The following is a 25,245-nucleotide window of genomic DNA, read 5'->3' as shown; positions in this document are numbered from 1 at the left end:
ATGTATGTATGTGTATGTATTTATGTATGTATGTGGGTCGATTCGTCTCTCTCTCTCTCTCTCTCTCTCTATTTCCTACAACCTCAGCTCCTATGACCCACAGAAGAGCTCCCTAACACCTTTCCATAAGCGATTTATTTCCCTATTTCCTCTTCATTTTCTTGTATTCCAATTTTTTCTTCCTTTGAGATATAGTTAAGATGATTAGTGTGGAAAATAGGGACTTCAAATTTGTAGGATAAATCGCCACGGAGAAGGTGTTTGGGAAATCCGGATTACTTCGTGGGATTTATGGTTGGCCGTTTTGTAGGAAGCGAGTGGAATTTAGAGAGAGAGAGAGAGAGAGTTGAAGAAGAGGAAGAGAGGAAAGAAGGCAAGAGGAGGAGGGGAGGAAAGGAGGAACAGGGAGAGGAGGGGAGGGAGGGGGAGGAAAGTGAGAGAGAGAGGAGGGGGGGGGAGAAAATTAGAGTTTGGATGGTGGTGTCAGGGATGAGTGATTGGGGGTCGGGTTTGGGGGGGTAACTCATCCCTCATACCCTCATACTTTCCCTCATATTTTCCCTCATATTTTCCCTCATACTTTTCCTCTTACTTTCCCTTATACTTTCCCTCATACTTTCCCTCATACTTTCCCTTATACTTTCCCTCATACTTTCCCTCATACTTTCCCTCATACTTTTCCTTATACTTTCCCTCATACTTTCCCTCATACTTTCCCTTATACTTTCCCTTATACTTTCCCTCATACTTTCCCTCATACTTTTCCTTATACTTTCCCTCATACTTTCCCTCATACTTTCCCTTATAATTTCCCTCGTGAGGTAATAAATTAATAGATACATATAGACGGATGAATAGACATAGTTGACAGCAAGATAGATGCGATAGATAAATAAATTTGTATACAGAGGTAGATAGATAAACATAAATAGATAAAGAGATAGATAGATAGGTACCAGGTAGGTAGATGGATAGATACATAGATATGTGCAATTATAGTTATGTAGATAGGTAAATAGATAGACAAGTAGATAGGTAGATAGATGGGTATATAGGTAGATAGGTACATAGATAGACAGGGAAATAGGTATGTAGAGAGACCGATAGATAGATAAATAGACTGATAGATAATAAACTATTTTTATGTAACAAATCATTTCACAAAGTTAGGCACATTTTATCGCTTCCTTGTAAATCTTTCCGAACGCATGGCTGTCTCGTACGAATGTCTATCTATCTATCTATCTTTCTTTCTGTCGGTCTATCTGTATATTTATGTGTTCTATCCCGTTGTGTGTTAGTGGTTGTGTTTGTATATCAGCGTCTATCTATCTGTCTGTCTGTCTGTCTATCTATCTACCTATCTATCTGTCTTCTATCCCAGTGTCTGTGTCTATCTGAAGCTGTATTTTTCTGTCTGCTTGCTTGCCTTCTATCTGTCTGTCTGCCTGTGTCTATCTGCCTATCTATCTATCTATCTGTCTCTGTCTATGTCTGTCTCATTCTGTCTCTATTTCTGTCTCTATGTGGTCTGTCACACGCTCTCTCTCTCTCTCTCTCTCTCTCTCTCTCTCTCTCTCTCATTTCCTCCTGGTGTTCCTTCATTTTTCATAGTGGAGGGGGGGGGGTTATGGAGGGACGATGTAGGGATGGAGAGAAAAGGGGAGGGGGGAAGGAGGGATGGAGAGAAAAGGGGAGGGGAGAAGGAGGGATAGAAGGAAAAGGAGAGGAGGAAAGGATGGAAAACGAAGAGGGAGAGAGAGAGAGATTGATAGTAGGAAGGAGGTAAGAGAGGGAGAGATTGAGAAAATAGGGAGGAATGAAGGAAGGAAGGAAGATGAGGGAAGAGGGAGAGAGTTTGAGAGAATAGGGAGGAAGGAAGGAGAGGGAAGAAAGGAGAGAGAGAGAGAGAGAGAGGAGGGGAGGAAGAGGGGAAAATCGGATGATGAAGGAAAGAAAGGGCAAAGTTTGGGAGATGAGGGGAAGTTTGGGGATGATCAGGGAGATGAGGGGAAGATGGAGGGAAGGAAGGGAGACGTGGAGGAAAGGAGGGAGAGTGGATGGAGGGAAAGGGGGAGAGTGGATGGAGGGAGAGGGGGAGAGTGGATGGAGGGGAGAAGTGGAGGGAAAGGGGGAGAGAAGGAGGGGAGGATGGATGGAGGAATACAAAGGAGTACAAAGGGGAGGGATGGCAGGGAAGTTGAAATAAAGAAGGAAGAGGGAGGGAGGAGGGAGACATGAAAGAAAGATGGAGGAAAGAAAGGGAGGGAGAAGGAAGGAAGAAGAACCGGGATGGAGGAAGGAAGGAAGGAGGGGAGAGGGGAGGGTATGAGGGAGAGAAGCAATATAAGGGATGAGGAGGATAAGGTATAAGGGAATCAGCGAGGAAGGAGAGAGAAAGAAGAGGAAAGTTAAGGATGAAAGGCTGATGGTATTGTGTGTATGTGTAGCCTGTGTATGTATGTATGTTTGTATGTAGCTTGTGTGTATGTATGTATGTGTGTGTGTGTGTGTAGCTTACGTATGTATGTAGCCTGTGTATGTATGTATGTTTGTATGTATGTAGCGTGTGTATGTATGTACGTTTATGTGTGTAGCCTGTGTATGTATGTATATATGTGTGTATGTATATATGTAGCTTATGTATGAACGTTTATTTATATGTATGTACTCTGTGTGTTTATGTATGAATTTAACGTATACATGTACTGTATGTATTCATGTAAGTTTTTTTATTTTTTCAATTTTTTTTTATTTTTTCATCTCTCCCCCCGACAGGACCGCCGCAGGCCCCGATCCTTCACGGGTACAGCGAGGGCACGGGCATCCCAGTCGGTAGTCGGCAGCGTGTCACCTGCGTGTCGAGGGGCGGCAACCCCCCCGCACACCTGCAGTGGTACCGAAACGGGCAGAAAATATCCTCGCAAAAGCACAGCATCGATGACGTTAGTTCCGCCGAGATTGAGATAATTGCTGAGGCGCAGGTGAGTATTATTATTATTATTATTTGAGATGATTTTTGTTACTATTTGAAATTTGCTGAGGCGTAGGTGAGGTTTGTTGTTGTTATTATTATTATTATTGTTATTATTATTGTTATTATTATTATTATTATTAAGGGTGTGTGCTTGTATATTTAGCTGACGGTTAGTTTTGGTGATATAATAATGATGATGATGATGATGATGATGATGATGATGATGATGATGATGATGATGATGATGATGATGATGATGATGATGATGATGATGATGATGATGATGATGATGATGATGATGATGATGATGATGATGATGATGATGATGATGATGATGATGATGATGATGATGATGATGATGATGATGATGATGATGATGATGATGATGATGATGATGATGATGATGATGATGATGATGATGATGATGATGATGATGATGATGATGATGATGATGATGATGATGATGATGATGATGATGATGATGATGATGATGATGATGATGATGATGATGATGATGATGATGATGATGATGATGATGATGATGATGATGATGATGATGATGATGATGATGATGATGATGATGATGATGATGATGATGATGATGATGATGATGATGATGATGATGATGATGATGATGATGATGATGATGATGATGATGATGATGATGATGATGATGATGATGATGATGATGATGATGATGATGATGATGATGATGATGATGATGATGATGATGATGATGATGATGATGATGATGATGATGATGATGATGATGATGATGATGATGATGATGATGATGATGATGATGATGATGATGATGATGATGATGATGATGATGATGATGATGATGATGATGATGATGATGATGATGATGATGATGATGATGATGATGATGATGATGATGATGATGATGATGATGATGATGATGATGATGATGATGATGATGATGATGATGATGATGATGATGATGATGATGATGATGATGATGATGATGATGATGATGATGATGATGATGATGATGATGATGATGATGATGATGATGATGATGATGATGATGATGATGATGATGATGATGATGATGATGATGATGATGATGATGATGATGATGATGATGATGATGATGATGATGATGATGATGATGATGATGATGATGATGATGATGATGATGATGATGATGATGATGATGATGATGATGATGATGATGATGATGATGATGATGATAGTAGTACTGGTTGTTATTGTTGTAATGATAGTGATAATGAAAATAATAATAATAATAATAAATAGAAGTCATGATAAACAACAGTAATAAAAATAATAATAATAATAATAATAAATACAAGTCATGATAAACAACAGTAATAAAAATAATAATAATAATAATGATAAATACAAGTCATGATAAACAACATAATAATAATAATAATAATAAAATAATAACACAAGTAAGTAAATAACTAACACAATCCATTTTACCAAACACCCTCCTAAAATCTAACTTCGCCTCTTAAATGCTTCCCACCAGGATAATCGAGCCCAGTACCGCTGCGAGGCTCTCAATTCCGCCGCCGCATCGCCCGTGAGTGTGTCCACCACCTTAGCGGTTCATTTTCCACCTGATACGGTCAAGGTGAGTCGCAGGTAGACAGGCGAAAAGGGAGAATATTTGCTAGAGGGAAAGGGGAATGTGTGTTTGATGTGTCTATCTGCCTGTCTATCTATCTGGTATGTCTATCTGTCTATCTATATATGTATGTATCTATCTGTCTATCTCTGTCTGTCTGTCTTTGTGTCTATTTATCAGCTATCTAATTATTATCTGTGTCTATCTTTCTATATGTGTGTGTGTGTGTGTGTGTCTCTCTCTCTCTCTCTCTCTCTCTCTCCCCGTCTGTCTATCTGCTTTATGTTTGCTGTCTATCTTTATGTATGTATCTATCTGTCTGTTTATATATTTGTCAGTCAGTTAATATGTCCAACTGCCTCTATCTATCGTTCTATCTGTCTATCTGTCTGTCTATCTATCAGTCTGTGTACCTTTATCTATTTTCCTCTCTCTATGTCTATCAGTCTGTCAGTTACTCATTCTCTCTCTCTACCTTTGTCTATCCACTTACCTCTGTTATCTATCTATCGCTGTCTATCCTTCAACCATACCTTCATCTAATCTACTTACCTACCATCCACCTGACTATCTAATTCTATCTATCCATCTATCTATCGCCATCAATCTACCCTTGTCATACCTACATCTACCAATCTACTTACCTACCATTCATCTGACACCCATCTATCTAATTCCTTCTATCTATCTATCTATCTATCTATCTATCTATCTATTATATCCATCTGTCTACCCATCAATCATACCTACATCAGCCAATCAACTCACCTACCATCCACCCGACACCCATCTATCAAATACCTTCTATCTATCTGTATTATATCTATCGCTATCTATCAGCCAATCTACTACTACTACTACTGCTTCTCCCACTTCACATATAACAAAAAAATCAAATATATTTACCATAATTTCCCACCTTTGATATCGCGACAGGTGTGTAAATAAGATGCCACCTGTTAATTAGCCTCCCTCACCTGGCCGTCCACCTGGGCTATTAATTCACCTTTTAATTAGCGCTACCTGTAACTCCCTAATTTTTTTTTTTGAAGGAAGAAGGAACCCAAGGCCTATTCCTTACACCTGGTCGTCCACCTGGGCTATTATTTCACCTTTTAATTAGCTACCTGTAACCCCCCTAATTTTTTTAAAGGAAGAAGGAACCCAAGGCCTTTCTCATACCTGGTCAGAGAGAGAGAGAGAGAGATTGGATTACGATAAAAGCGAGCTAAATTTCTTTCTCTGCATTACGAGGGGTTTGAGGCGGTGTGTGTGTGTGTGTGTGTGTGTGTGTGTGTGTGTGTGTGTGTGTGTGTGTGTGTGTGTGTATGTGTGTGTGTGTTTGTGTCAACTCACCTTTTAATTAACCCTACCTGTATCCCCCTAATTTTTTTTTAAAGGAAGAAGGAACCCAAGGCCTGTAACTAGCTAGATCATTCCTTCCAAGAAAAAACAAAAACAACATAGCCAAATTCAAGATCCATTCATTTGCTGTCACACAATTTATGTATCTGTCTGGACATAGATTTGATACCCCGTTCCCTGAGGTCTAGGAGCCATACATGCCCTATACCTTTTCATGTCACCTCTTTGTCGCTAATGCTCACCGTCCGTATTGAATATTCGAATCATGATATCTAACCTTAACTTTGTTTTCTGTGTGTGTGTGTGTGTGTGTGTGTGTGTGTGATAGAGAGAGAGAGAGAGAGAGAGAGAGAGAGAGAGAGAGAGAGAGATTGGACAGCTAATTAAGAGGTGAAATGCTCCAGGAAGGCAGACAGGTAAAGAGGGGTACTAATTAACAGGTGAGACAAGGTGGTACATATATAGCGCTACTCACTCCGCTTTGCCATTTCTCGTGTTTTGCGGGTACGGCTTTCTCAGCGTTATTGGTGTCTATCTCTCATCATATCTTCACTTCCCACTCCCACGCCCACACCAGCAGACTGCGTTATCAGTGTCTAACCTGCATCACTTATTCGTTTCGCCATTCTCTTTTTTCTCCTCCCCCCCCTCTTCCCCATTTCCCTCCCCTCCCGCTCTTTTCTCTCTCCTCCTCTCCACCTCCCCTTCACGTTTTCTCTCCCTCCCCTCCCCCAATTTTTATCCTTCCCTCTCCCTATTTTCTTCTCCCCTTCCTCTTCCCTCTGTTCCCCTCCCCTTCCTTCTCTTCTTTCTCCCTCCTCTCCCTCTCTCCCCATCCATGTTTTGTCTGTCTCCCCTCCACTTGTTTTTCCCCCTTCTCCCCTCCCCCAATTTTTCTCTTCATCCCTCCCCTCCCCTTCCCCAATTTTTCTCTCCATCCCTCCCCTACCCTTCCTCCCCAAGTCCTTTTATCTCCCCCGTCTCTTCCCTCAATTAGGAAAATCCCTCCACCTCTCTCCCTGTCACGATTCTCTCTCTCTCTCTCTCTCTCTCTCTCTCTCTCTCTCTCTCTCTCTCTCTCTCTCTCAGAATACATATTCGCACATAGGTCTCATAGGACAGATAATAAATAATAATAATAATAATAATAATAATAATGTTTTACGTAATTAAGTCCTCATTAACCTTTTAAAGACAGTGACCTCCTCCTGCAATTTAATGATTTTTACCTCTAGACTAATTCCATCATCACCACCACCACCACCACGATCATCATCATCATCATCATCATCATCATAATCACCACCATCACCACCACCACCAATAATAATAATAATAATAATAATAATAATAATAATCCCCATCTCACTTGCAGATTACGGAGTCCCCTCGTCGATTACGGGCAGGAACGCAAGCCACACTCACCTGTACTGCCTCTCCCTCCAACCCACCTGCCACTATCACCTGGTTGAGGGGAGACTACAAGATGCTGGGGAGACTACACGACACTTCAGAAGGACCCTATGGAGGTGAGTAGTAGTAGTAGTGGTAGTAAATTGGATTCCTTTATATGTTAAATAATATTCTTTTTTTATCGTTAGTAGTATCTTCGATGTTGTTTTAGCGTATGTGGTAAAGGGCACACACACACACACACACACACACACACACACACACACACACACACACACAAACACACACACACACACACCATATATGCTTGTGATTCGCATGAGAAATTCTGGAAAAATAAGAGTAGAGGACTTGGCAAGAAAAAATGCTCTCTCTCTCTCTCTCTCTCTCTCTCTCTCTCTCTCTCTCTCTCAATATATTTATCAGTCTCGATATTTTTCTTTATATCTGTACTTATCAGTCTATCTCCCCACCTATCCACCCTCTCTCTCTCTCTCTCTCCCCACCCATCCATTTCTCTCTCTCTCTCTCTCTCTCTCTCTCTCTCTCTCCCCCCCCACCTGTCCACTCATCCATCTGTATACCTCCCCACCTATCCACCCATCTATCTATCTATCTCCCCACCTACCCACCCATCTATCTATCTATTTATCTATCTCTCTCCAGGTACACGCGTCAGCAATGTCCTTACTCTTAATCTGACCGCTGCTGACGATGGGCTGACCTACACCTGTCAGGCCACGAACTCCGCACTCCAGAAGGACGTCAGGCAGGCGCTCACACTCCGGGTCAACTGTGAGTACCCGAAATTTAATATATTTTTAGGGGTGAGAGCGTCGCGTGCTTAGTTTGAGAGCGTCGCGTGCTTAGTTTGAGAGCGTCGCGTGCTTAGTTCTCCTCTTCTTTTTTCCCCCGTTTATTTGTTTTGTTATTGTGTGTGAGGGTAGTGGTGGGTGGCTTTATATTGTTGGTGTGTGTGTGTGTGTTTTAAGTGCTTTGCAAAATTAAGCGTCGTTTTTAAAGATCTACTCGTGTGTTTGCGTGTGCGTGTGCGTTTGCGTGTGCGTGCATTTTTCTACTGATTTCTGGGGTGCTTTTCAAGCGTCTTTGTCTACTGATTCTGTTGTTATTTTTTTTTTTTATATATATTTTTTGTCCCATTTATTTCTACTTTCTCTTCATATTTTGGGGAATTGTGGATTTTCTTTCATGAATTTTCTTTTGTGGTTTAGATGTATGGTAGAGAGAGAGAGAGAGAGAGAGAGGTGGGTTAGGGGAGGCGTAGAAATGGTATATGATAGAGGAATGGAGGAGAGAGAGAGAGGGGGGGGGAAGAAGTGTTAGGGGAGGCGTAGAAAAGGTATTTGATAAAGAAGAGAGAGAAGGGAAGGAAAGAGAGAGAAAAGGAGGGAAGGGGAAGGAAAAGGGGAAGAAGAGAGGAAGGGAAAAAGAAGAATGAAGACAGGGAGAGGAAGAAAGCCAAAAAGCAAGAAGCAGAAGGGGAAGGAAGTGGAAAGGAAGACGAAGAAGGGAAAAGGAAGGAAGAAGAGGAGGAAGGGAGGAGACGTTAAGAAAGGGAGAGGAAGAAAAGAAGGAAGAGGAGGAAGGAGGGGGGAAACTGGGAAGAAAGGAAGAGGAAAAAGGAAGAGAAGGGAGGGAAGGTAAGGCAGTGAAAGGAGAGAGGAGGAAGAAAGGAAGGGAAGGGAAGGGAAGGGAGGGAGGAAAGGAGGGGAAGAAAAGGAAAGAAAAAAGAGAAGAAAGGAGGAAGTAGGTAGGTAAGAAAGGGAAAGGATGGAGGGTAAGGCACTAGTTGGAGGGGGAGGGGTGAGGAAGGGGTGGAGGAGGGGGAGGGGGTAGTTGAGTTATAGAATAGTTATTGCATGGTAGTCGGGGTCTGTTTAGGGCTACTAGGGGCTAGGGGTTGGGCTTAGGGGGCTATTCCTGCTACCACAACTACTACCATCATCACTACCACAACTACCATCATCACTGTCATAACTACTACCATCATTATTACCACAACTACTACCATCATTATTACCACAACTACTACCATCATTACTACAGCTACCACCATCACTACCACCACAACTACCATCATCACCACTACCACAATCAATCTCCTACCACAATTACCACAACTACCACCATCATCAGCTCTAATTGCGCTTCCTCTCTTCCCCTCACGTCTTTTGTCGCTCTCTCTCTCTCTCTCTCTCTCTCGGTCTGCCAATATCTGCTATCTCAATTTATCTATCTATATCTATCTCTCTATCTTCCTCCCTCCATCCCTCTCACTCTTCCTCCCCCCTCCCTCCCTTCTTCCCTCCTTCCCTCCTTGTTTGTCTGTCTGTCTGTCTCTCTTCCTTGATCACCGCCTCCCTTCTTCCCTCCCCACCTACCTATATACCAATGTACCTACCCATATCTATATCTATCTATCTATCTCGTGTCTACCTATGTATGTGTGTACCTGTATGTAATCTTTTGTGTATACCTAAATCAGCCAGTCAGTTAGTCTTTATTAGCTGCATGTGTCTACCTACCTGCCTACTTACCTACCTACATACCCACCTACCTACCTACCTACCCACCCACCCACCTACCCACCCACCCACCCACCCACCCGCCTACTTACCTACCTACCTACCTACCTACCCACCCACCTACCTACCCACCCACCTACCTACCTACCTACCTACCCACCCACCCACCCACCCACCCACCTACCTGTCTACCTACCTACCCACCCACCTGTCTACCTACCTACCCACCCACCTGTCTACCTACCTACCCACCCACCTGTCTACCTACCTACCCACCCACCTGTCTACCTACCTACCTTCCTTCCTGTCTACCTACTCACCCATATACCCATCCACCCCACCTACCTACCTATCCTCCCTCCCTCCCTCCCTTTGTTTCCTCCCTTCTTAACATCTGTTGCAGTCGTCTCCCTTTTTTTAATTTGCTGAGGGATACGCACCTGTTCCTCCCTGGCCCGAGGCGAGGGGAGGGAGGGAGGGAGGGAGAGTAGGAGGGGAGGAAGGGAGGAGGAGACGGAGGGAGGGAGGGAAGGGAGGTAAAACAAGAGGGAGAGAAGTCGAGGAGAGAAGGTGGGTGAAGAGGAAGGGAGGGGAGGGGGAAGGTAAAATAGAGGGAGAGAAATAGAAGAGAGAAGGTGGGGGAAGAGAGAGAGGGAGGGATGGAGGTGGAAGGAAGAGGGAGGGAGGGAGAAAAGGAGGTAAGAGGGAGGGAGGGAGGGGGAGAAGGAAGGGTGGAGGGAGGAAAGGAGAAAGACTTGGATGTGTGTGTGTGTGTGAGAGAGAGAGAGAGAGAGAGAGAACAAAGCAGGATAAAGAATACTTGAGAAAATTAAAAAGAAAGTGAGGAGAAATTAGCAGAATAATGAGAGAGAGAGAGAGAGAGAGAGAGTTCGTTACTGAGTAGGGATGGAAAACGCCTTGGGTTCTTTTTTTCTGCCCCTCACAGGAAGCAGCGTCTGTGAGAGGTATTTAAGTCTTCAGTTTTTGCCCCTGTAATTTCCTCTCTCTCTCTCTCTCTCTCTCTAATAATTTTCTTTTTTTATTTTCTCCTTTCCTCCCCTCTCTTCTTCCTAGTTTCCTCCCTCCCTCCCTCCAACTATCTATCTATCTGTCTTTTCCTCCCTCCCCCCATCATGTGTCCTTTCGTCCCTCATTCCCTCCCTCCCCTCCCTCCCTCCCTCCCTCCCTCCCTCCCTGTCCTGGTAGGGGTCAAGGAAAAAGGGAAGTGATCACCTTGGAGGCTACTTGTTCACCGCAAAGTGGAGGGAGGGAGGGAGGGAGGGAGGGAAGAGGGGAGAGAGGGAGGGAAGAGGGGAGGGAGGAGGGAGGGAGAGAAACCGAGGAATGTAACAAAGAGGAGGATAGAAGAGGGAGAGAATGAGGGAGGGAGGGAGGGATTGAAGGAGGAGGGGAGGTGGGAGGGACGGAGGGATTGAAGGAGGAGGGGAGGTGGTTGGGAGAGAGGGAGGAGTGGTGGAGAGAAACCGTGGAATGTAACAAAGAGGAGGATGGAAAGGGGAGAAGAGGGAGTGAATGAGGGAGGGAGGGAGAGTGTGGGGGAGGGAGGGATTGAAGGAGGAGGGGAGGGGTAAGGGAGAGAGGGAGGGAATGAGGGAGGAGGGAGGGAGGGAAACCGAGGAATGTAACAAAGAGGAGGAGGACGTTAGGAGAAGGATGAGAAGAGGGAGGGAGGGAGAGAGAGAAGAGGGGAGGGAAGGAAGGAGGGAGAGAGAGAGAGAAGAGGAGAGGAGAGGGAGGGAGAGAGAAATATAACATAGATAGCAGCAGCAGGAGGTGAGATGGAGGAAGAGAAGATAGAATGAAGGAGAAAGGGAAGGAAGGGAGGAAGAAAGGAAAGATAAAATGATGGAGGGAGAAGAGAAGAAGAAGGAGGGAGAAAGAGGGAGTTGGGACAAAAAGAGATGAGTTTGAGAATGAATGAACGGAGAGAGAGAGAGAGAGAGAGAAAGAAAGAGAGAGAGAGAAAGGGGAATGCGAAATGAGAAAAAAGTGGTTTAGGGAATGAATGAATGAGAGAGAGAGAGAGAGAGAGAGAGAGAGAGAGAGAGAGATCTACTAAATAAGAAAGATAATGGGATTGTGTCGCCACAGTAGATAGGTAGGTAGGTAGGTAGTTGAGGTAAGTAGGTAGGTAAGTAGATGAACTGGACAGGTGAGGCAGGTAATAGGGTGCTTTTGTAGGTTGTAGATGGAGTGAGGCAGGATGGAGGTAGGCAGGAAAATGGAGAGGTAGGTGGGTAGGAAGGTAGGGTGGGGGTAGGCAGGAAAATGGAGAGGTAGGTAGGTTGGTAGGTAGGGTGGGGGTAGGCAGGAGAACAGAGGTAAATGTTAGTAGGTTTTGTAAGTAGGTAGGTAGGTAGGATGAAGCAGGTGTGTGTGTGTGTGTGTGTGTGTGTGTGTGAGAGAGAGAGAGAGGGAGAGAGAGGTTGGAGGGAGGGAGGAAGAGGGTTAGCGAGGGACGTAGGGAGAGATGGAGGAAGGTAGGGAGAATATAGGGAGATTTATTTGAAGGGAGGGACGTAAGATAGGCAGGTGTGTAGGCAGGAAGGGATAGGGTTAGGCAGGAGGGTAGGCAGGGTTGTAGGTGTGTAGAGGGGGATTGTACTTGTATTATGGTCTGCCTTACCCACCCCTGCCTTACCCCTTCCCTGCCCCACCCCTTCCTTGCCTCACTCCACCTCTGGCTCACCCATCCCTGCCTCACTCCACCTCTTACTCACCTACCGCTGCCTCACCCCTACCGCTGCTTCACCCCTCCCCCTACCTCACCCTCACCCTGCCTAACTCTGCTTCTGTTTTCCTTCTCCCCCTCCCCCCCTCCCTCCCTTCTCTTTCTCCTCCCAGATCGTCTCCCATTTCCTCTATGCATAATTCTCTCTCTCTCTCTCTCTCTCTCTCTCCTACAATAACGGAAGTTCAGGCGAAACTTCTCCCTGTTCTTTTTCCTCCCTCTCTCCCTCCCTCTTTCCCTCCCTCCCATCCTTACTTTCCTCCCTCTCTTCCTCCCCCTTTCCCTCCCTCCCTCATTCCCTTTCCCATCATCTTTCCTTACTTTTCTCCCTCCTTTCCTTCCCTCCCTCCCTCCCTTATTCCCTCTCCCATCCTCATTTTTCCTTTCTCCCTCCTTCTGTTCTTACTTTCCTCCCTCCCTCCCTTCCTCCCTGTTTAATGGTTGGTTCGGACAAAACTGCTCTGTTTCTTGCCTCATCTCCCCATATTCCTCCCTTTTTCCTCCCTCCTTCCATCCCTCCTTCTCTCCCTTCGTTTATTACTCCCTCCGTCTCTCCCTTCGTTTATTACTCCCTCCGTCTCTCCTTTCGTTTCATATCACTCCGTCCTTCTCTCCCTTTAGTCTCTTTTTATATTCTCCCTTTCCTTCCATTCTTCCTTCTCTCCCTTCGTCTCTTTTCCCTCCCTTTCCTTCCATTCTTTCCTCTCGTCCTACTATCCCTCCTCCCTCCTTCCTTCCTTCTTCCATCGTCTCTTCCTTCAATTTCCTTCCATTCTTCCTCCCTCCTTCTCTCCCTTCGTCTCTTCTCCCTCCCTTTCCTTCCCTTCTCCTCCTCTCCTTTCTTCCTTCCTCCCTCCTTCACAGTCTTCCTGTTTCATTTATTCTCCCTCCCACCTTTCTTTCCATTTCCGTCCCTCCATCCTTCCTTCCTCTGTCCTGCCTCCCTTTCTTCCTCCTCCGCTACTTTCTTTCTCTCCTTTTCACTTCCCTCCTCTCCTCCGTCCTTCCTCCCTCCCTCCCTCCCTCCTTCCTTCCGTAATTTTCTTCGTCTCTTCTGTATTTTCTCCCTCCCTTCAAAACTTTCTCCTTCCTTTCTTTCCTTTCCTTCCTTCCTTCCTACTTTCCTTACTCTCCTTCCTTCCTTCCCTCCTTCCTTCCCTCCTTCCTTCCTTCCCTCCTTCCTTCCTTCCCTCCTTCCTTCCTTCCTTCCTTCCTTCCTTCCTTCCCTCCTTCCTTCCTTCCTTCCCTCCCTCCTTCCTTCCTTCCTTCCTTCCCTCCCTCCTTCCTTCCTTCCTTCCCTCCTTCCTTCCTTTCCTTCCTTCCTTCCTTCGTAAATTTCTTCCTCTCTTTTCCCTATTTTAATTTTTTACACCTCCAGTAGTTTCATCTTTTTTACTCCTTCCTTCTCTCCTTTTCTCTCCTTCCTTCCTCTCCTCCTTCCCTCCCTTTCTCTCCTTCCTTCCTCTCCTCCTTCCCTTCCATCTTTCCCTCGTTTCTTTCCTCCTTCCTCATTCCCTTCTTTCTTCCTTCCTCCTTCCCACCTTATGTCCTTCCCTCTCTTCCTCCTTCCCTCCTTCTATGCCTTATCCTTCCCTTCTTCTTTCTTCCTTTTTTTTTCTTACGTCTCCTTTCTTTTCTCCTTCCTTCGTCCTCCATCCCTCCTTCCCTCTTTTCTCCTTCCTCCTTCCCTCCTTTCTCTTTCCTCCTTCCCTCCTTTCTCCTTCCTCCTTCGCTCCATTCTTTTCTACTTCCTCCTTCCCTCCATTCTTTTCTCCTTCCGTCCTCCATCTCTCCTTTTTCTTTCCTCCTTCCCTCCTTTCTCTTTCCTCCTTCCCTCATTTCTCTTTCCTCCTTCCCTCCTTTCTCCATCCTCCTTCCCTCCATTCTTTTCTCTTTCCGTCCTCATCCTACCCTTCTTTCTTCCGTCCTTCCCTTTTCCTTTTTTCCTTCTCTCCTTCCCTCCTTTCTTCCCTCCCTCCTCCTTCCCTCCATTCTTCCCTCCTTCCTCCTTTCTTCCCTCCTTTCTTCCCTCCTTCCTCCTTTCTTCCCTCCTTCCCTCCTTTCTTCCCTCCTTCCTCCTTACCTCCTTTCTTCCCTCCCTCCTCCTTCCCTCCTTTCTTCCCTCCCTCCTCCTTCCCTCCTTTCTTCCCTCCCTCCTCCTTCCCTCCTTTCTTCCCTCCCTCCTCCTTCCCTCCTTTCTTCCCTCCTTCCCTCCTTTCTTCCCTCCCTCCTCCTTCCCTCCTTCTTTAATTGCTGTTTCAGACAAAAGTGCTGGCCATTTTAGTCTCTCCAGTTGATATCACTTCCGTCTCTCTCTCTCTCTCTCTCTCTCTCTCTCTCTCTCTCTCATTTTTCTTCATTCCTTCGCACAGTTTTTAATCCTATCTTTATTTTCTTACATCCATCTTAATTCTCTCTCTCTCTCTCTCTCTCTCTCTCTCTCTCCTCTTTTTCACATGATTTATTTCTTATTGTCTCGTATTTTTTCATTTCCTTTCTGTTAAGAGGAGAGAGAGAAAGAGAGAGAGAGAGAGAGAGAGGTTATGAAAGTGAAATATATATATATATTTTTTTATTAGTTTTGTTTTCCTCCTCCTCCTCCTCCTCCTCTTCATATTCCTCATCATCTTAACCATCATCTCCTCCTCCTCCTCCTCCTCCTCGTCTTCTTTTCTTCTTCTTCCTCCTCCTATTCCTCCTCCTCCTCTTCTTCTTCTTCCTCCTCCTCGTCTTCTTTTCTTCTTCCTCCTCCTCCTATTCCTCCTCCTCCTCCTCTTCTTCTTCTTCCTCCTCCTCCTCACGGCCATTATTTGAACTCTTGGTGTGGTGGTGAAGTCAAGGTCAGAGAGAGAGAGAGAGAGAGAGGAGAGAGAGAGAGAAGTAGGAAAATTATTGGCAGAGAAAACTAGTAGGAGAAAGAGAAGTAGTAACAGTATTAGTGGTAGTGGCAGTAGTAGTAGTAGTAGTAATAGTAGTAGTTGTAGTAGAGGAGGAGGAGTGGTAATAGTTGTAGTAGTAATAGTAGTAGCAGTAGTAGGAGGAGTGGTTGTAGTAGTAGTAGGAGGAGGAGTGGTAATAGTAGTAGTAGTAGTAGTAGTAGAAGCAGTAGGAGGAAATGTAGCAGCAGTAGGTAGGTAGGTAGTTAAGCAGTAGTCGTTACGAGACCGCTTCAGGCTAAAACCACCCCCTTCCTCTCTCTCTCTCTCTCTCTCTCTCTCTCTCTCTCTCTCTCTCTCTCTCTCTCTCCTTGCTTAATATTTCTGCTAATATTGGAGCTACTACTACTACTACTACTACTAATGCTGCTGCTGCTGCTGCTACTACCACTATTATTATTATTATTATTATTATTATTATTACTGCTACTACTATTGCTCATGTTACTACTACTACTACTACTACTTGATATCACTGTACGTATATAATATCGATCTATCACTCACACTATCTATCTGTTTATCTATATATATGTCTGTCTGTCAGTCTATCTATCAGTCTTACCATTTATCCAGTGTCAGTCCATCTATTGTTTATCTATCTTCCTGTCTATCACCTATCTATCCTCTCAGTCTATTTTTTTTATCTATCTGTCTTGCTGTCTATCAATCACCTGTTTATTGTCAGTCAGTCTGTCTATTTTTATCTATCTATCTATATTCGTATCAACAAGGGATTTATTATACCACTTTTCATAGGAATAACATTTAAAAAGATAATGTTTTTACTAATGTGAAATTAAACTGATGTGGAGGTTACTACTACTACTGCTACTACTACTACTGCTACTACTACTACTTCCTGTACTACTACTGCTGCTACTACTACTACTACTACTACTACTACTACTACTTCCTGTACTACTACTGCTACTACTACTACTACTACTGTGACTACCACCACCACCACCACCACCACTACTATTACTACTACTACTACGGCTCCTCAGTATAGCGCAAGCTTATGATAATTTTCCTCATTTAGGAGAAGGGGAGGGGAGGAGACAGGGGGAGAGGGAGGGAGAAGGGGAGGGGGATATTAAGAGGGGAGGAAGGAAGGGGGATGATGAAGGGAGGGAGAGGGGAGAGGGATTTTAGGAAGGGAGGAAGGAAAGGAGGGGAGGGGAGACATGGAAGGGGAGAATCATTTTGAAAGCTTTGAAGATCACCCTCCCCTCCCCTCCCCTCCTCTCCCCTCTTTCTTCCCTTCTTCCTCAGTCTTCCCCCTCCCTCCTTCCATAATTATTCTCTCTCTCTCCCCCTCCCCTCCCCTTCCCCTCCACTTTATCGCACGCGCCGGTTTGATTGTCCCCTCCCCTCCCCTCCCCTCCCCATCATCCTTCCTCAGTTATTTCCGGTTTCCTTCTACCTCTCTTCTCTTTTCTTCTCCCCTCTTACTCCCCTTCTCCCCTCTTACTCCCCTTCTCCCCTCTTACTCCCCTTCTCCCCTCTTAATCCCCTTCACCCTCCTTCTTCCTCTCCCTGTCTCCTCCTCTTCTCCTTCCTTGTTCTCCTTACCCCCTCCTTCCTCCTCTTCCCCCTCCTTCCTCCTCTTCCCCCTCCTTCCTCCTCTTCCCCCTCCTTCCTCCCTTTCTCCCTCCTTCTCCCTGTTTCCTCCTCTTCCCCTCCTTCCTTCTCTTTCCTTCCTTCCTCCTCTTTCCCTTCTTCCTCCACTTCCCCTCCTTCCTCCTCTTTCCCTCCTTCCTCCTCCTCCCCTTCCTCTTCTGCTGCCACTTTCCATCTTCCCCTCTCCTCCTTCCTCCCTCCTCCCCTCTTCGTTTCCTCCCCTCTTCTCCCTTTCACCCCACGCTCCCGTTTCCCTCCCTTTTCAAATCCCACTCCCCTCCCCTCGATTCTTCCTCCCTCCCCTTACTTCTCCCTCCCTCCTCCCTTCCATCCCTCTCCTTTTTTCCCCTCCTCCTCCCTTCTCCCTCCCTCTTTCCTTCCCTCTTTCCTTCCCTCCTTCCATTCCCTCTCCCTTTCTCTGTCTTTCCCTCCCTCCTTTCCTTCCCCTCCCTCCTTTCCCTCCCCTCCCCCTCCCTCCAACCACAACCCTCCACTTTATAACACGTGCTTGGTTTGATCGTTCACCCCTCCCCTCCCCCTCCCCTTCCCCTTCCCCTTCCCCTCCCCCTCCCCTCTCCTCCCCCTCCCCTCTCCTCCCCCTCCCTCCTACCCTCTCCCTTCTCATTTCCTCCCCTCATCGTGTCCCCTTCCCCCAAGTTTCCTCTTTCTCTTTGCTCCCCCTCAAATCCCCTTCCTCCCCCCCCTCTCTCTCTCTCTCTCTATTCCCCTCCCCTCCCCTCCCCTTCTCTCAGAATTTGTTTTTCTTTGTTTTCCTTCAAATTTTCTCTTGTCTTTCTCTTCCTCTTTCCTCCCCCTCCCCTCCCCTCCCCTCCCCTCTCAGAATTTCTTTTTTTTTCTTCAGTTTCTCTTGTCTTTCTCTTCCTCCTCCCTCCCTTCTCCCCTCCCCTCCCCCCCTCTCAATTACTTTTTTTCTTCAATTTTCTCTTGTCTTTCTCTTCCTCCTCCCTCCCCTCCCCTCCCCTCCCCTCCTCAAACCACAGCCGTCCACTTTGCCAGCACGTGCATTGGTTTTCATACGTTCACCAGAGCCCCGTGTGTGTGTGTGTGTGTGTGTGTGTGAGAGAGAGAGAGAGGAGGGGGTAGGTGGGTGGGGTGTGTGGGTTTATGTATGTCCCTATGTGTGAGAGAGAGAGAGAGAGAGAGAGAGAGAGGGAGTTTGTGTGTGTTTATGTATGTCCCCCTATGTGTGTGTGTGTGTGTGTGTGTGTGTGTGTGAGAGAGAGGGGGGAGTTTGTGTGTGTTTATGTATGTGTGTGTGTGTGTGTGTGTGTGTGTGTGTGTGTGTGTGAGATTTCTTCTGTATTTTTGTGTGCATTGTCTGTATGTGCGTGTATGAGTGCGTGCGTGTGCGTGTGCGTGCGTGTGAGGGAAATATACAATGACTCTTTAATCTGCTCGCGTGCGCTAGTTCCCAGGCGCTCTCTTTACTTCTCTCTTTTTTTCTCTTTATTTTCTCTCTTTCACGTCTGTAAATTTTTCTTACACTTCTTCACCTCTTATTCTCTCTCTCTCTCTCTCTCTCTCTCTCTCTCTCTCTCTCTCTCTCTCTCTCTCTTTTCTATCTTTTTCACCTTCCTCTTTTTTACTTCCTCATTTTCCTCTCATTCTTTTTCTTCGTGCCTTGTCTCCTCCTCCTCCTCCTCCTCCTCCTCCTCCTCCTCCTCCTCCTCCTCCATTGCTCCCCCACGCACGAACAGGCAATGAAGAGAGAAAGAATATTACGTAAGTGAGGAGGAGGGGGAGGAGGAGAGAAAAAGAGGAAGAAGAAGAGGAGGAGGAGGAGGAAAGAAAAAGACAAGAAGCAGAAAAGAAAGAGGAGGAGGAGGAAGGGAAGAAGGAGGAGGAGGAGGAAGGGAAGAAGGAGGAGGAGGAAGGGAAGAAGGAGGAGGAGGAGGAAGGGAAGAAGGAGGAGGAGGAAGGGAAGGAGGAGGAGGAGGAAGGGAAGGAAGAGGAGGAGGAAGGAAAGGAGGAGGAAGGGAAGGAAGAGGAGGAGGAAGGGAAGGAAGAGGAGGAGGAAGGGAAGAAGGAGGAGGAGGAACGGGAGAAGAAGAAGGAGGAAGAGGAGAAGAAGAAGGAGGAAGAGGAGAAGAAGAAGCTTAGAGGAGGAGGGAAAAAAAGGGAGGAAGCAATATTTTTGATAGTCATTCGTGTGTGTGTGTGTGATGGAAAGCGTTTTGCGTGTGTGGGAGAGCGAGTTTTCTGCTCTGTGTGTGTGTGTGTGTGTGTGTGTGTGTGTGTGTGTGTGTGTGTGTGTGTGTGTCCGTGAGTGTATGTGTTGAGTCTTTGTGTGTACCAGGATGTGTTTGTGTGTGCTTACGTATGAGAGAGAGAGAGAGAGAGAGAGAGAGAATGTCGTACGTGTGTGTATATATGTGTAATCTAGTGTGTGTGTATGTGTGTGTGTGTGTGTGTGTGTGTGTGTATGTATGTGTGTGTGTGTGTGTGTGTGTGTGTGTGTTAATCGCGTAATTAAGAGATTAAAGAGAGAGAGAAAAGGAGATAATGAGGAATTAGAGGGAAAGACATAAATCAGAGAGAGAGAGAGAGAGAGAGAGAGAGAGGACGATGGTAAAGAAAAACAAAGAATAGGATGGTGAAGAGAAAGGAACCGGGAGAGAGAGAGAGAGAGAAAGAGAGAGAGAGCATTTAAGACACTAGAAAGAGAGAAAATGTGCAAAAATTGATATCCCTCCCTCCTGTCTCTCCCTTCTCCCTTCCTCCCTCCCTTCTCCCTCTCTCCCTCCCTCTCCCTTTCATCTCCTTCCCCTCCATTTCTCCCTCTCATTACCTCGGTCATCATCATTAATACTAATGATGGTATTGCTCCCTCCTCCTCCTCCTCCTCCATACCTCTCCCACCACCACCTCCTCCTCTCCTCCATACCCTTCCCTCCTCTCTCACCACCTTCCCTTTCTCCCCTTCTCTCCTATATACCCCTCTAACCTCCTCCTCCTCTTCTTCTTCCTCCTCCTCGTCTTCTTCCTCCTCTTCTTCTTCCTCCTCCTCTTCTTCCTCCTCCTCCTCTCTCACTTCCTTCCCATTCCCCACTCTCTTCCCCCTCCTCCTCTTCCTCCATATCTCTCACACCTCCTCCTCCTCCTCTCACCACCTTCCCTTGCTCTCTTCCTCCTCCTCCTCCTCCTCCTCCTCTTCCTTGTAACCCAACTTTTAATCTTCGTGATATGCAGATGATGTTTTTCACCCTCGAGTATTTTCCTTCGAGAATTACTCCAAGACGCTGTTCCTTGACCCCCACTTTCTTAGCTTTTAATTTAGCTTTCCCTTTAGCTTTAATTTCTAACTTCCTTTTAGCTTTCCCTTATTATTTAGCGTTTTTTTTGTTTAGCTTTATAATTTTTAACTTTTTCTTTTAGCTTTCCTTTATTATTTTAGTGTGTGTTTTGCTAAAGTGGTGTTAAGTATTCACTTTTTTTATATGGATGGATAGATACATTGAGAGGTAGACAGATAGGTAGGTAGGTAGGTAGATGGATAGTAGGTAGGTAGATAGAGAAACAGTAGGTAGATGGATAGATAGGTAGGTAGGTAAATAGGTAGATATAGATAGACCGATAGGTAGGTAGGTAAATAGGTAGATATAGATAGACAGATAGGTAGGTAGATAGATATAGGTGGATAGATAGATAGATAGATTTAATAAACAAATTAGGGGCGTCTTGTTTTTATTTTTTTACGTCAGTTTTTTTTTTTCAATTAGTTTTTTTTGTGTTTTAGGCTTATGTTTTTTTTCTATATTATTTGTTATTTTTTTCCGGTTTATTAGTGGGAGTGTTTTGTAGATTTTTTGATGTTTGTGGCTGTTGTAAGTAGTGGGGGCGCTCACCATCCACTCACTCGATGTAGTGCTGCTCTCGGGTGTCTGCCCTTTCCTCTCCTCCATCCTTCTTTCCTTCCATCCTCTTCTGTCTTTCTTTCCTTCATTCGTTCCTCCTCCTTCTGCCTACGGGTGACTTTACACTCACTCTTCTATCTTTCTTTCCTTCATTCTTTCCTCGTCCTTCTGCCTGTGGGTGACTCTACACTGAGTGACAAGCCAAATGGTTTCCTGTACACCAGGAAACCATTTACTACGCTGGGTGGTAACCATATAGCCAGATTTTGGCGCCTGGTGGTTTAGTGGGTAATTAGGGCGCTCCAATCGGATTGAGCCGGTGAAGGTTTATATCCAAGGGATGGTTGGGGTTGATTGCTCACGTAATGCCACTCAGGGATGAGTGAGGCTGGTCACTCATCTTAAATGTCAGGACCAATCGCCTAGCCCCGGGCCCCTACGCTACTCATAGGGCAACGTAGGATTGGATGATGGATGGATGTTACTCTTATTATTATTATATTAGTGTACGTATTTGTGTGTGTAGGTTTTTGTGTACGTATTTGTGTGTGTAGGTTTTTGTGTACGTATATGTGTAACTGGTCTGCCCACTGCTACCTCTTGTCCGGTCATTCCTCCCTCCCTCCCTCCCTCCCTCTCTCCCCCTCTCTCCCCCTCTCTTCTCTCTCTCTCTCTCTCTCTCTCTCTCTCTCCCTCTCCCTCTCCTCATTCATTGCTTACTCATTCCTCCCTCCTCTTCTCTCCCTCCCTTCCTCCCTCCCTCCTTGTTTGACTTCATGTCTCTCCCACTTCTCTCCCTCCCTCCCTCACCTTTCTTCTCTCTCTCTCTCTCCCCTTCCTTTCCCTCCCTTCCCCTTCCTCCCTCATCCTTCCTCTCTCCTCCCCTCCACCCCTCCCTCCCTCTCTCCTCCCCTCCACCCCTCCCTCCCTCTCTCCTCCCCTCCACCCCTCCCTCCCTCCCTTTCCCTCCTCCCTTCGGGCATTTTTTCTTCCCTTTCCTCCCTCCTCCTCCCTTCCCTCCCTAGGGTTATCTGTTACTTGTTTTATTGTCCTTTCCTCCCTTCCCCCCTTTCGCTGAGAGAGAGAGAGGGGGGGAGGGGGGAAGAGGAGGGGAGGAAAAGAGAAGGTAGACGGGAGGAAGAATGGAGGAAGGGGGGGAATAAAAGTGGGAGGGACTGGAGGGGAGGGGGAGAATTGAAAGAGGAGGGAGAGGAGAAGAGGAGGGAGGAGAGACTGGAGGGGAGGGGGAGGGGAGGGGAGGGGGAAGGAAAGTGGTCTTGCCCAAACGGAGATGAAGGGAGGAACCTGCTTGGCCGGAGGGAGGGAGGGAGAGAGAAAGAGAGAGAGAGAGAGACTGTAATGGAAGTAAACAGAGAAGTGAGGATTGTAGGTAGGTAATTATTGGATGGTAAGTAAGTAGGTAGTTAGGTAGGTAGAAAGAGAGAGAGAGAGAGAGGAAGGTAAATGGAGAGAAGACGTGGAGGAAGGAAGGATGGAGGAACGGAGAGAGGGAGGGGATAGATAAGGAGAGGACATTGGTAGGTAGGTAGGTAGGTAAGTAGATAGGTAGGTAGGCAGTAGGAGGTTGGTAGGTAAGTAGATGGGTAGGTAGGTAGGTAAGTAGACAAAGGGAGAAGAGGAGAGAGGAAGAGAAGAAAGTTAGGTCGGAGAGAGAGAGAGAGAGAGAGAGACGGAGTGTCGTTGATATTATCGAGAGCGTTTTGAAGAGGTGGAATTGAGAGGAGGAGGAGGAAGAGGATGAGGAGCAGGAGGAAGAGGAGGAGGAGGAGGATGGGATTGACAAGAAGAGGATGAGAAATAATGATGATGGAGAGGAAGGGAGGAGGAGGAAGAGGAGGACAGACTAGAAAATGATGATGATGATGATGATGATGAAGAGAAAGGAGGAGGAGGAGGAGGAGAATGAACTAGAGAGATGGAAGAGGAGGAGGAGGAGGAGGCAGCCAGGAGTGACGCCCCAGACTATCTTGTAAAAACTAGCCGGTCGAGGAGGAGGAGGAGGAGGAAGAGTAAGAGGAGGAGGAGGATAGTGATAAGGAGGAGGAGGAAGAAGATGATGATGATGATGATGAGGAGGAAGAAGATGATGATGATGATGATGAGGAGGAGGAGGAGGAGAGGAAGAAGAAAGAAAGAATCGAACTTAAAGAGAAATATAAGAACACACACACACACACACACACACACACACACACACACACACACACACAGGGAGAGAGAGAGAGAGAGGAAAAACTGGAACCTGCATCAGATGAAGTAAGGTCAAGAACACGGAGTGGGTGGAGGGAAGGAGAGAGGGAGGGAAGGAGGGAGAGAGGGAGGGAAGAAAGGAGAGAAGAGGAGAGGGAGGGAAGGAGGGAAAGGACAAAGAAGAGGAGAGAGGGAGGGATAGAAGAAGAGAAGCTGACGAGGAAAGAGGGAGGGAAGTAAGGAGAGAAGAGGAGAGAGGGAGGGAAGTAAGGAGAGAAGAGGAGAGAGGGAGGGAAGTAAGGAGAGAAGAGGAGAGAGGGAGGGAAGGAAGGAGGAAAGGATGAAGAGAAGAGGAAGGGAGGGAAGGAAGGAGAGAAAAGGAGAGAGGGAGGGAAGGAAGGAGAGAAGCTGAGGGGGAAAGAGGAAGGGAGAGAAGGAAGGATAGAGAAGAGGAGAGGGGATTGAAGGAAGGGAGAGGGGTAAAAGGGAAGGAGGGAGGGAAGGAAGGATAGATGGAGAGGAGGAATGGAACGAAGGAGAGATTGAAGGAAGGAAGGAAGGAGGGAGGGAGGAAAGATAAGGTTATGGAGGGAGAGAAGGAAGGAGGAATAGAAGGAAGAAGAGGAAAGCAATTATAAGACACAAGAATAAGAGGAAAGAAAAATAATAAAAATAATAATAATAAGAAAGGATCAGAGAATATAGTAGCGGACAGGTTGTAGAAGCAATTAGAGAGAGAGAGAGAGAGAGAGAAAGTGAAAAGTACAATGGGGTGCGTTAACTGTGATGATTTTTGTAAGGAACGATTATGAGAAGGATGTGTGTGTGTGTGTGTGTGTTAGGTAGATAGATAGGTAGGTAGATAGATCAGTATATAGATAGATAATAGTATGTATGTTAAATATTTGAAAGATGTATACAGTTGTAACTAGTAATAAAATAATAATAATAATAGTGGTAGTACGTTATTATTATTATTATTATTATTACTACTACTACTACTACTACTACTACTACTACTACTACTGCTGCTGCTGCTGCTGCTACTACTACTACTACTACTATCATCATCGCAGCATTACTTATAAATTAAGTCATAGTACTACAAACACCACAAAAGTACACCTGAAACACGACCCCTCTCTCCCCTCCCCCTTCCCCTTTCCCCTTCCCCTCCCCTTTCCCCTTCCTCTCCCCCTTCCCTTCCCCCGCCATCCAATTCATTCCTCGCCATTGGTCTGCTTCCTTGCCTTTCACACACACACGCCTAATTACCCTCCCTTTTTCCTTCCCGCCTCTGTGTGTGCTTGCTTTATTACCCCTCATTAAGCTGCTATTACCGCTCTAGATTACCATAGCGGGGGGGAAGAGAGGGAGGGGGTGTAGGCAGGGGAGGGGAAAGGGAGGGGGTGTGAGGAGGGGATGGGTGGGGAAGGAAGAGGATGGGGCAAATGAGGGAGGGGTGAAAAAAGTTGTGGAGAAAGAGGAAAGAGGGAGGGGAGAGGGAGAGGTTGTAGTGAGGGGGAGGGAAGGGGATGGGGTAAATAAGGGAGGGGTGAAAAGAGTCGTGGAGGGGGAGGAAAGGTGGAGTTGAAAGGGAGGAGGGGAAGGGGTGAGGAGGAAAAGGAGTATGTGAATGAGGGAAGGGTTAAATGAGTTATGGAGAGAGGGGAAAGGTGGAGGGGAAGGGGAGGAGGTGTAGGGAGGGGAGGGGGTGGGGAGGGAGGGGAAGTGTCTGAATGAGGGATGGGTGATGAGTTGTGGAGAGAGAGGAAAAGTGGAGGGGAAGGGGAGGGAGTGTAGGGAGGGGAAATGGATAGGGGTGTGCGTGGGGTAAGGGGTGAAAAAGGGGATCTGTAGAGGAAAGGGGAGAGGGTGAGGAGGGGAGGACTGAGATGGAAAGGAGTGAATGAGTGGAAAGAC

The 25,245-nt window shown here is 46.1% G+C and overlaps 1 protein-coding gene across 1 annotated transcript in view; it reads left to right on the top strand.

Moving 5' to 3' along the window:
• LOC145396047 (nephrin-like) overlaps window positions 1-25,245 on the top strand; it is a 299,410-nt gene that overhangs the window by 218,344 nt on the left and 55,821 nt on the right. Inside the window, exons 9-12 of the mRNA XM_080269511.1 lie at window positions 2,779-2,984; window positions 4,500-4,604; window positions 7,339-7,492; window positions 8,043-8,171. Of these exons, the coding sequence (XP_080125637.1) occupies window positions 2,779-2,984; window positions 4,500-4,604; window positions 7,339-7,492; window positions 8,043-8,171 (594 nt within the window). The remainder of the gene's footprint in view (window positions 1-2,778; window positions 2,985-4,499; window positions 4,605-7,338; window positions 7,493-8,042; window positions 8,172-25,245) is intronic.

Source organism: Coenobita brevimanus, chromosome 34 (assembly GCF_032717465.1).
Source record: "Coenobita brevimanus isolate Jiangsu-jjx chromosome 34, ASM3271746v2, whole genome shotgun sequence".
NCBI classification, from domain to species: Eukaryota; Metazoa; Arthropoda; class Malacostraca; order Decapoda; family Coenobitidae; genus Coenobita; species Coenobita brevimanus.
This window is presented reverse-complemented; position numbering and strand designations above follow the sequence as displayed.